A 12915-nucleotide genomic window follows, 5' to 3' on the forward strand; every position below is an offset into this window, starting at 1 on the left:
TGTAATTATTTTTAAATTTTACTGAACACATTTAGTAGCTATAGAGATTCCAATGACAAAGCATGATATTTGCCATATATACTGGAACAAAAGGGGAAAGTTTTTTTAATTCGCTACTGAACACAAACAAGACAGTAAGTCTATTGTGATATTATCAGAATTAATCTAGTAAAATCACACCCATTGTACCTTTCTTACTGGCTGCGCACACGTACGCGCTCATTTTTACATAGGTATCATTCGTAAGTTACTTGTTTATTTTATACAATATACTGTATTTGACAATATAGATTTGTTTTTTTCTCAATCGATTTATACTTTTCTAACAGCGGTATACTACTGTTGCCTTTATTTGTGCATCTCTCATAGAATTACCAAAATTCCTTAAATATACCTGGCTAATCATTAATCATAAAATATATTATTAATAAATGTACCGGTTGTGAAAATTATTTGCCCTTTACAACTTCAAGAACCGGAATAACAGAGCAACGCAAATTCTGCTTGTCTATCATAGCTTATATTCCTAGAGGATATTTTTTTTATCATACCGAGAGTCTCTTGTTTCACACATGGTCATACTTATCCGTTCCTTCTTCCGATGAAAATGCCTTTTTCAAAAATATGACTTATTCTGATACTAGTGAAATCAATTCTAATGTCAAAATTGAAATAACTATAACGTTAGAAAAAATGTGCACTTTCCTTTTGAACTTTGTTCCCTTTCAGAATAGCTGTCATATATACCTTCGAAAAAAGTTGCATTTCAATTTTTATTAAATCTATTGATGTTGTGATGAAACCAATAGCACGGACATTAAAACCTTTGTTTTGCAATGAATGAAACTCAAAAACATAAAAATGTTAATTCGTTTAATGAGGACATCTGTCTATTCTTTCCATCCGTAAATTGCCATAGATCTTTTGCCTGGAGAATTAGGTCCTGTTAATTGATGTTTTACTGAAAAAAAGTGTCAATAATGAAAAGACATAGACATATTTATCACAGCACTCAACAAGGAGCTAAAATACACTCTTTAGATGTACATTTGTGTTTTAGAACTACATAATTGAACGGGATATACACGTAGAAAAATTGTCGTGCATACGCATCTATAACTATTTTTATTAGAAAGGCGTGTCATAGAATCAAAGAAACCCTAATACAAACTCATTCAGAAAGTAAAGGGTAATTATGGTTATTATTTACGCAATGAACCAAAAATAATATTAATTTAATGGTTATTGAAAAAAATAAGAGAAATCATGCTCTATAATAATTAACTTTAGGTAAATTTACAAATGTATTCCAAAACAACAAAACGATTTTAATTTCCGATCTTTGAAATGACATGACAACAACCGTCTTTGGTGTACATTTCAATCGACGTCACGACATTGGTTATAACCAAAACACTACAACAATAAAGTTCTCTACCCATTATGGGAAATATTTTATGCTCCAAGCATTCTCGATTTCCAAAACAACATGACTAGTTTGCTTTATTTGGTTCTGTTTAAAGATTAAATCCCTGACCCTAAAACAACGTGGTTTCTTATGATAGTCATAATGATACATTCTTTTATATTTTGAAGCAGCGCTTATAAAAGTATTTGAAACCTCATCCGAAGTACAGCATATATATCAAATTGTAATGCGCTCTAGATTCAATATCAATATTTTGAGTCTAGCTTTCATTTTGTTTCCATGTACCTGTGTTCTTTTCTGCGCACGCATCTTATCTACATTATAACACTTACATTGTTGTAAATGGGCTACAGTGTATCCAGCATGCCATCGATTACCATATCCCAAATCAGGGCCTATCGTTGGATTGCGCCTGTTTCTATTGCTTAAACTAAAAGAAAATTCATACTGCTTACATTTATTTTATACATGGTCGTAATACTATACATAGATTAAATTAATGACGCAAATTGTTGTAAAATGTTGAATGGTCGCTAATTAGACAACTATCCAACTACAAAATTTTAACGAAGATATACAGATAAGATTACATAGGACATGTAGGAGGATCTTTAAATTATTGGAACTGACGGAAAACGTTTCGTCTGTTACCTATTGTAACATCGGACTCGAAATTAGTTCAAACTGAGCAATTACTGTACGAATTGCTATGTGTTTGTTCGTTCCATATGTCTAGATATAGAGGGGCAGGGGGTTTGTTGTTATTTTCTGTGTCATTTTGGTCTTTTGTGAATAGTTGTCTCATTGACAATCATACCACATCTTTTTTTTTTTTTTTTTTTATAGTAAAGTGCTAGCGACATCACAATGTCAACTACCGACACACTAAATGGTAGTTCATGGTTCATGACCATGTATGAAGTGCCATCGATCATAAAATTGAGAATTGAAATGGGGAAGTGTCAAAGAGACAACAATCCGACCATAGAAAAAACAACAGCAGAAGGTCACCAACAGGTCTTCAATGTAGCGAGAAATTCCCGCACCCTGAGGCGTCCTTCAGTTGGCCCCTAACAAATTTATACTAGTTCAGTGATAATGAGCGCCATACTAAATTCCAAATTGTACACAAGAAATCAAAATCAAAATAATACAAGACTAACAAAGGCCAGATGCCCCTGACTTGGGACAGGCGCAAAAATGCGGCCGGGTTAAACATGTTTGTGAGCTATCAACCCTCCCCTATACCTCTAGCCAATGTAGAAAAATAAACGCATAACATTAAAATTCAGTTCAAGAGAAGTCCGAGTCTGATGTCAGAAGATGTATCCAAAGACAATAAATAAAATGACAATAATACATAAATAACAACAGAAATCTAGCAGTTAACTGACATGCCAGCTTCAGACTTCAATTAAACTGACAGAAAGATTATGATTTCATCATATGAACATCAGGCACAATCCTTCCCGTTAGGGGTTCAGTATCATACCATCATAACACATATGACAAGAACATAACCCGTGTCGATCATGCATTTTTTGACTTATTTGCTGAAGTATCGCATGAGAGCTGCGCATGAATCAAAAAGACTCTCCCTAGTTTTTACATTCGCGAAAATTTTTCTTTAGATATGACAATATATTTGATTTCTTTGTAAATAAAAAAAAAACATTGCTATATTACAGTTGCTGATTTTAGGAAACATTTAAACAATCAGTTGGGATACAACATCGCATAAGGTCTCAATATTTAGATAATATACCTTATATACTAGTACATCTACTTTTATCCTGTGTCTTTCAAGATTAAATAAGGTATATGATTATTATTTTAGTAATTATCCTATTCAGCAAAATTACGATTCTAAACTTCCTTATTCAATCAATCCAGATATATCTTTTAAAAGTGCTTTTTAAGTACATTTTGACATTTTCAAAATTGTCATACAATGTTCATTGGTAAGCTAAATCGTTTAACTATCTTTAAATACTTAAGTATGTCCCTGTAGTCCTACCGTTTATACCACAATCATTGAATTTGACATATGCATGTTTGTATCGTTTTATGGGGATTAACTTTAATCGGGATAAACGTTAAATTGCATACCAGGATTCCGAATGCATTTCCCTAAATGCACTCTGTCAGATTTGTTATTAGCAAAAGGAGTAATTAATGTATTAAACAACAAGGAACCGCGAACAACTGGCAACGTTAGGGATAAATATCATCAATGGAAAGATTAACGTTGGATCTTCATAATCGTGGCATGGGACTGGACTGAATTAAAATATGTTAGTATCTCACGTTTATAAAGAAATGCAACACCTTCATTATAATTCTAACATGAGAGTATTTTTCGAGTTTGTAAGAAAAAACACACAGCTCTAATGTTTAAATGCATATTCTAAAGGTATTCTTAGATATTTTATATTAATATATCAAAACATATATGAAGTTTTGAATAGGACGCCATGAGTTACCTTTTTATTGTATCATCTGGTTTGCTTAGTAATTTATCTAGGTATGTTACAAAATTTTGTGGTTGATTTTTTTTTATATCATGTAGCATATTATAGTATTCATGTCAATCTGTAGAGTTTTTTTTTTGTGATGTTGAAAGACGACATCCTACACGTACATGTTGTATACAAATCCTTTACAAAGTTTACAGTATATACAATTATAACATTGAACTAAACTTGTTTTTGACATGCTTATAAAAATATAAAAGAAAAAAAAACCATTATTGATGTAAACGTAAACATACAATTAAGATAGTCTGTCTTCGTTTACAAATGTTTACCTTTCTGGTTGGTGTGACTGTTTGTACAATTCAAGAAGGTCTCTTACATCGTCTAAGTCTTGTTGCAATTGACTTCTGAAATATAAAAGGAAGCCATTAACAGATCGCTAGCACTCGTTATTACAATGCATTTGTTCACAACTAAGAAAAACCACGAGAACACATTAGGACACATTTAAGACTTGTTGTAATTTGGATAAATATTTTATATTGTTATAAAACAAATATGAGAAATTGAGTCAACGATGGCTTGAGAATAAATGAAAAATTGAGCCAAATGGTGTCCCTTTAAGAAGACATGTATACATAAAATTGAGAATGGAAATGGGGAATATGTCAAAGAGACAACAACCCGACCAAATAAAAAAACAACAGAAGGTCACCAACAGGTCTTCAATGTAGCGAGAAATTCCCGCACCCGGAGGCGTCCTTCAGCTGGCCCCTTAACAAATATATACTAGTTCAGTGATAATGAACGCCATACTAATTTCCAAATTGTACAAATGAAACTAAAATTAAAATAATACAAGACTAACAAAGGCCAGAGGCTCCTGACTTGGGACAGGCGCAAATATGCGGCGGGGTTAAACATGTTTGTGAGATCTCAACCCTCCCCCTATACCTCTAACCAATGTAGAAAAATACACATGTATACATGTACAATGTAGAAAAATACACATGTATACATGTACAATGTAGAGCTTACAAACAGTGTTATTGACTTTTTGTGTTTTAGTTTAAACATAGTTATTGACGTACACAAAAATTAGTTCTGGCAAAGTACGCTAAACCATAGATTGGATAAGAATTTCTTTTCTTTTTGCTTGTTTCTTAAGTTTTTTCATTTTTTTTTAATTATAATTACCTAAAATCGTCATTCTAGTCGAAATGCAATATTTGAACATTTCATTCTGTCCGAACAAACGTTACGAGCAAATTGAACACTCCTTATAGAATGCGACAACCACAAATCAAAAGCAACGAGGCTAGTTTGAGGACAAACATGAAAAGACGCTGAACAATTAAAAGAAGACCTTTGGAAAGAATGCGGAAGCCATATGGTCATGTTTATCACCGTGGTAATCCATTATAAGCAATAAATATATTAATAATTAATTATTCTACGTAATCAGACAAGTTCATTTGTGTCAAGGACAACTTCGGGGTATTGATGCATGATACGCATACATATCACGTCAATATAACAGTGAACGTAAGTTGTGATATGAAATAAAATAATTCGTTTCCTTTTATTGTTATAGGAAAAAAAGGATACTTTGAATTCATTAATGTTCATTGAATACAATTTTTCGTGGATATCGGGGATACAAGGGAACCACAAACTGAAGCGATCAACGAATTACAAGTTTTCTACATATATATATATATTATAATGTTTGCAAACTTTGGCAATTTCACGAAAAACAACCACGACAAAAACAGTATACATGGAACTTGTTTTTAACTTCGAAATCGATTGGGAAGTTACAACAATATTTTTAGTTTCACATGAACTTCAGCTAGCAAAAAAAACCCTGACATTTTTACCTTCTTTGATACTGTTAAAAATCACTAAAGGAAATATTTGGTATAACGACAACACAACTGGATAATATACCCACACAACTGGATATAATATACCCTAACATTAACACACCGATATAAGTATAATTTTATCAAGGATTTTATGTTTGTAAAATATAGCGTTAATAATTTTTGTAAAAACCGATGTCAGTCGATGCTGTACTATTTCACAAATATTTTGAATTGTTTAAAAGTCCTCTCTATACAGCAAACCCCTGTATCCTAGTAACAAAACTTAACAGTAGTGTGGTGTGAGTTAGTCAATTCCTCAGTTTATTGCAATTTTAATAATACATTTGTATAAATGTGTCCTCAGTTTATTGTTTACCGTTGACCGGAATTCCACAATCATGTTGATAATGCAGCGAATAAATACCAGCTTACTCTTTAAAATCTGGGTAAAACTGTTTTTGAGTCTCAGATTTGTATAGGACTTCTTGTAAGCACTATTTTAAGAACATGCATGACAACAGGTTTTTGAACCTTACATGTTGAAATGGTTAATTCACGGTTGTCCCATGTTTTTTTTAAATTTTAGAGTTCTGATTGTCCCACATTATTTTATGAAGTAAAATGTGCTTAGATAAACGGTAACTGTTGTTTGTTTTGCTAAGTTAACAAGAATTGATTATTGAACATTTAATATGAATTTTATAAAAGTATAAAAAAAGGTTTTTTAAATCATTAGATTAATGCACTTTTTTGATTAAAAAATAGATTTGTTTTCTCATAGATGAACTATATCTACTATGTTATTTATAAAACAAATGTCAATACCGTAATTGAAATTACTTTTTCTCTCTAAAGTTTAATAAAAAATATTGAAATAGGGCATGGAATTTAAACAAGAATATGTCCAAAGTACACGGATGACCCATTTTCTATGTTCAATGGACCGTGAAAATGTGGGAAAATCTCTGATTTGGCCTTAAAATTAGAAATATCATATCATAGGGAACATGTGTACTAAATTTCAAGTAGATTGGACTACAACTTTATCAAAAACTACCTCGACCAAAAAATTTAACCTGAACCTGAAGCCAATCACTAAGAAAATACTATTGATTTATAAGAGATTAGCTGAAAAATATAAATGGTACACAAAATCGGGTATTCTAGAGAAATGACTCATAGATGAGTAAGTATATGTTATACATACCTTCTAAAAACAGGACTACAAGATATTGAACACAGGCTTAAACAAACAACTGTTGCAACAAACAATACAGTTACTGGATCTACATTTTTCTTCAACATGGTCCGCTAAAATAAAAAAAAAATGATTAAGTAGGCAATTTCAAGTAAAAATAAAGTCACATAAAATTTCTAGTAAAAATGAAGTCACATAAAATGTATATAAAAAAATAAAGTCACATAAAATGTATATTAAAAATGAAGTCTCATAAAATGTATAGTATAAAAGGCAATATAAAAAGTATCATTTAATTGCAAAGTACGTATTTACACCAAAAAGTATCATGCAAGATTTGATTTTAATATTCGGGATTAATTTTGAAAATGAGTAGATTTAAAAATCTTTAGCTTAATGAAAACATTTAAGATTGGATTCAATGTAAATCCTGCGAGTTCGTCTGAATATATCTCCAGTAAAGCATTTGCATTTAAATACTCAAGATTCAGGACACTTGAAATACACAGGACAGATTCGACAATAGTTTAAACTGAAGATCGATCAGTTTAAATAAGGTCTGGCATGTCAGTAACTGCTTGTAGTCCTTTGTTAATTTATGTATCATTGTCATTCTGCTTAGTTTCTTTCGTTACACATATTCAAAAATCAGGCTCAGACTTTTTTTTATCATAATAGTTTTAATGTGCGTATTCTTCTGTGTTTCTTTATTCTACATCAGCTAGAGGTATAAAGGAAGCGTTGAGATTTCACAAAATAAGTTGAACACTACCGCTTGTTTGCGTCTGTCCAAAATCAGGAGCCTCTGGACTTTTTAGTCTTGTATGATTTTTTTATTTAGGACAAATAGAGGCCCACCTCCGGTCGCACGATTTATTCGCTACGTTATAGACCTATATGTGGTCTTCTGCTGTTTTCCTCTCTTTAGACGGGCTATGGTCTCTATTGTCTGAGGTTTATTGGATCACCAATGCTCTTCAACTTTTCCTTGTTTAGCTTATAACTATTTTTTGGCTTTATAACTATTTTGATATGAGCGTCACTGATGAGTCTTATGTAAACGAAACGTGCGTCTCGCGAACTAAATTATATTCCTGGTACCTTTGATAACTTTTGGAATAATACCCATGAACGTTCTCAATTTTAGTTACTTGAGAAAAAGAGCATGCACAATAGGATTGATGTATTATACAAACATGTTAAAGAAAACCCATAATTATTGTTATATCGACAACAGCCCGACCAAAGAGCGAATAATAGATGAATGCCACCAATGTGTCTTCAACGCAGCGAGATAATCCAACAGCCTGAAGTGGGTCTCAGCTGGCCCCTCAATAAAATGTATACTAGTACAGTAAAAATGGAAGTCTTACTTAACTCCAAAACATATATTTGGTATATTTAACATCAAGTATGCCTTATTTTCAATATAAATCAAATTTTAGTTAAAAAAAATCCTATTTATTTATTTTTGCTATATGAACGTCCATAACTACTACAATTATAATATTTCTTCAGCTTTAATTATTCACAATTTGGATAAAGGTTCAGAAAAACATACATGTCCAGTTAGTAAATAAATTTAGGGAAAAGTGATCGACATGCAAATTTTAAGTTGAGTACGTGTATCATGGAGTTTTAAGATTTAAATTATATCAATAAAAAAGTAATTTCTATATCAAAATTAAAAATGAGCGGTAGACTTAACCATTATTTAAGTTTATGATTTTTTTCTGATTTTTAAATTGACATTTTTAACTTAAGATATTGAAAGATTAATAAATATACATAATTGCAAGACTTATTTCACCTCTTTCAGCATTGTCACGAATCTTCACTTTTTTTAATTATCATTTTTTTAACTTGAGATTTTGAAAATTAAAATTATATATAATAAGTAGACTTACTGCAGCTCTTTCAGTATTGTCACCGTTCAGAAATATGAGACATTTCAGAAGTTGAGAAGAACTTTTATACCCCGTGGCATTGTACAAATTTCCTACGCAACAGCTTAAGTGTAGAATTTTAATAATTAATGTTTAAAATCCTGAGTGTTTGTTTAAAAATTGGAATTGCTATCAAAATGAATAGGAAGAATACTCCTGACGCTGTAATACATAATAAATAATAAATGAAAAGTTGACAGCAACAATACTTTTACGACTCGTATGTTAAGATTTGATGCTTACTTAATTGTATATAAATGGTCTCGTAGGATTGACCGTCTATTGTATACATTACATATCATGTACTGTGATGATCGCATATGAGAATAAGTACATGTTTAGTGGATAGTGGATATAAAAAAGGGGGCATTTTAAAATGAATGTTAAAGAATTTACAATGTATATCTTCGAAATTAAATACCAATAATTACAGTAGGAAATTAAAAAAAATTACCACAAAGTAGGCCATAACAGCTCTTTTACTTGTTTGGATGATGGTCAAATTTCAATATGTATTAGCAAAAATATTTTTACAGGAAATACCCATCAAGTTACACAAAATGTTAACAAAAGTTAAACGCACTTAAGTATATCAAAATCATTCTTTTTTAATATTTTCCCGAGCAAACTATAAAAACTTTTATGACTTAGTACTTGACTTTGATGGCATAGATAAGAGAGGGACGAAAGATACCAGAGGGAGAGTCAAACTCATAGATAGCAATTAAACTGACAACGCCATGGCTATAAATACATTTGATATTGTCAAATGATTTGGACTTCGAAGGATCAAGAACGCTTATAAATTAACCAATTGTATAACACTTTACATTGCCACGACTACCTTCAAGATGTCTTTTTGTGTCTTTTGATAAAAGAAATAGTCTATGGATAAGATTATAAAAAATACTATCTGATAAATTATAATATATTTTGTTTCAAAATCTTCAATTAAATTATTCCTTTATAAATCTTGTCCCCAGATAGTCTGTGATATAGTCGACATTTTGTTTAAATATTTATTACGATTTCACCAATAAGTTTGTTTTTAATTATAAATGAACTTTATGTTCTTATAATAAAGAAGATGTGGTATGGGTGACCTTGTGACAACTCTTCACAAGATACAAAATGCCACAGAAATCAACAACTATAGGTCATCATACGGCCTTAAACGCAAAGTCAGCTTTTAAAGGCTCCTAAATGACAAATGTAAAACAATTCCAATCAAGAAATCAAACGGCCTCATGTATGTGTAATACCACCAAATCATGGTACGTCACATCCGATTGCATACGAAAGTAGGTCTAAAAAAATATTCCCTTGAATTTGACCGTTGTAGGTAATTAATCCTACATTTTATTGCAGTAAAACTATTTCTGAGTCATAAACATATGTCTTGGGTATTTCAAAACACCATTATTTTTATTTGCGACTTCTATAGAAAATTTTGTAATCTTGAGGTTACATGGTGACTAAACCTTGTACACAGATAGAATAAGGGGAGAAATTCGATTGGTTAACTTCCAATGATGGTTATTTTCTTATATGCAATGAAATGTTATGTGAAACTTTTTCTATAGAACTGGACAGGATAAAACTTTACTCATGCCAAGTATTTCTTTATTTGAAACAAAAATAAATTCTACACATTTTTTTGAAAAGTGCAAATTTAACAAAGACTAATAGGGGAAAGTCAATGGTGGTATTACACCTGTATAAACAAAAAATGAACGAATATTTATTATCAAAGCAGCAACGGAAACCACTGAAATACAGGCTCCTTGCCTGAAACAGGCAGATGCAAACAGAATATTGCGGGATTTACCATGTAAGGGGTATCCCAACCTTCCGCCACCCTTCGACAGTTGTGTAACAGTACAACACAAGAACAAACTATACCAATCAGTTTAACAAGTTAAGTGTATGTACTTGTCTTTTTCGCTATTACAGAAGTGTGAAAATATATCCACACAATTTATTTTGCTAGACATATGCCGGAGAACAATTACAAGCTAGATTATCCTTGCTCCTATTAAAATTTACGATTCTATTAATTTTAAATATCATGGTAATAAGGGTGGTCAATAATAATTATGTATTCTATTAATTTATGACATGAGACATCAATACGTATTACATTTTGTTAAACGAGAAGGATATGTTTTTTTTCTGATATACAGTGATCTACCTATGTCATGTTCACGTTAATAGTTAATGGCATAACTTGTTATCGCCCTGTATATGAACGCGTTCTTTGTCACAGTACGAGAAGGTAACATTACTGTACTAAAAAGTATGAACTATGTTAGTTTGAGTATGTTTATTTATAGTGGATTGGAAGACAAGTTTTGCAACTTATATTTATCCCTTTCCACGTTATAAGCTATGTATAATTTTCAAGGGGTACAATCAAAATCACGTGATGGATATACAAACACCGGAGAAAACAGTCGAGCAGACCGCTTGAAAGGTAAGTAGTCGTATTTACTTGTTTATATCAATAAAATTTAATAAATAAGGTAGTGCACCGAATGTCGGATACTCTCTAGTTTTGAAATACACAATTTTCCTTGCAGGAAAGCGTGCAGTTAATGCTAACACTTTGACATAGATAAATTTTGAAAATTTGGAACTGTGTCGAAGTGTTTGCAATAACTGCACGCTTTCTAGCTAAAACAATTGTGTATTTTAAAACTACCTACTATCCGACATTCGGTGTGCCAACTTATTAATCAAAATTTAATTGATATAAACAAGAAAATGCAACTACTAACCTTTCATGCGGCGAGTTCGACTGTAACATCCGGTGTGTGTATATCCATCACGTGGTTTTGATTGTACCCCTCGATTTTGGATGAGGTTTCTTGCTCAAATCTAATCATACCAAATAATATGTGTAAATTGTTATTCGTTTTTCGAATATTTAAATTATGACATTTTGCTTGTACTCTAAAGACCAAACTGGGGTATAAATAGCAGCCAATAAAAAAAATGAAGAGACATTCAAGTTCCTTTGCAGGTTTCATGATTGTGAAGCAGGTTTATGTTTACCAAAATAATAATAGAAAGTTTAACTTATTATTACTCTAATAAGTGCAGTACATACTAATAAATATTATAAGTAAAAAAAAAGTAATTTGAGAAATATATATAAATGACATGTGTGTACTAAACAGTTCCATATTCATAATTGGTAAATGTAGAGATAAATGGAATGGAATACAGATATTAATTTTGTATGTGTTAATTTGCAATTTTAAGGACAAAATAATAACTTTTTCATAAGTCTATATCATGATGTTTTTTCTGTATCATATGCAACCATTTCCCTATTTTTCTATCTATTATCTATATCAATGCTTTTTTTTTTATTCCTGTCCATTTGATAAATTTATAAAAGTCCGGTAAATATATTAATAATCAATAAATATATGTTACAGATAAACATTGTTAAAATTGGAATAAAATGAAATCAATTGTAATCAAACATTCTCTATTATAAAGTAGTAAAAATCTACAAATCCAGTATAGACAATATCTTATAATTTCTCATTCTTAAATTTTATTACTTTCTGCGTACTCAGAACGTTTGACGATAAGGAACAATCTGATGATTGATTTCATTATATAATTGGTTAAAAGTATTTGCCTGGAACAGTAAAAAAACCCAACTGTTTATATAACTATTAGCTGTAGAACTTACCTCATAGCTGCAAGTAGGTGCCAATGTACATGTTAAGATATACCAAACCTTTGACATAGCCGCACACGGCACATAGTAATTAGGTTAACATTATTTGCTATGGCTAAACATGATATATATAACACTATACATAGTAATAGATTAATATAGAGCTATGAATGCATTGGATAATCTAGTCTTTAGGACTATGTTTTACATTAAGGTTAAAGATTCAGTTTCGTGCATTCAAAATTACTGCCATTTCCTTGCCAAATCGTGATAAGTGTTGTCTCTCTGGACTCACCATAAAAAATA

General features: G+C 31.0%; 1 protein-coding gene across 1 annotated transcript; it reads right to left on the reverse strand.

Moving 5' to 3' along the window:
• Window positions 1-870: 870 nt before the first annotated feature.
• On the reverse strand, window positions 871-12626 carry LOC134684591 (uncharacterized). Its single transcript, XM_063543888.1, has 6 exons — window positions 12622-12626; window positions 8877-8979; window positions 6979-7082; window positions 4236-4310; window positions 1762-1859; window positions 871-961 (listed from the first exon to the last, which is right to left on the reverse strand). Exons 1-6 carry the CDS (start codon window positions 12624-12626, stop codon window positions 891-893), a joined length of 456 nt encoding a protein of 151 aa, XP_063399958.1. The 3' UTR covers window positions 871-890.
• Between the last annotated feature and the right edge of the window lie 289 nt (window positions 12627-12915).

Source organism: Mytilus trossulus, chromosome 9 (assembly GCF_036588685.1).
Source record: "Mytilus trossulus isolate FHL-02 chromosome 9, PNRI_Mtr1.1.1.hap1, whole genome shotgun sequence".
In the NCBI taxonomy this organism is placed as follows: Eukaryota; Metazoa; Mollusca; class Bivalvia; order Mytilida; family Mytilidae; genus Mytilus; species Mytilus trossulus.

What these genes read in the sequence shown, in the direction of transcription:
- LOC134684591 (XM_063543888.1), bottom strand. An exon ending in TGTAGTCCTGTTTTTAGAAG is followed by an intron (nt 4,311 to 6,978) that starts GTATGTATAACA and finishes TTTATATTTCAG; the next exon opens with AAGTCAATTGCAACAAGACT. An exon ending in CAGTCACACCAACCAGAAAG is followed by an intron (nt 1,860 to 4,235) that starts GTAAACATTTGT and finishes ATTTTCTTTTAG; the next exon opens with TTTAAGCAATAGAAACAGGC.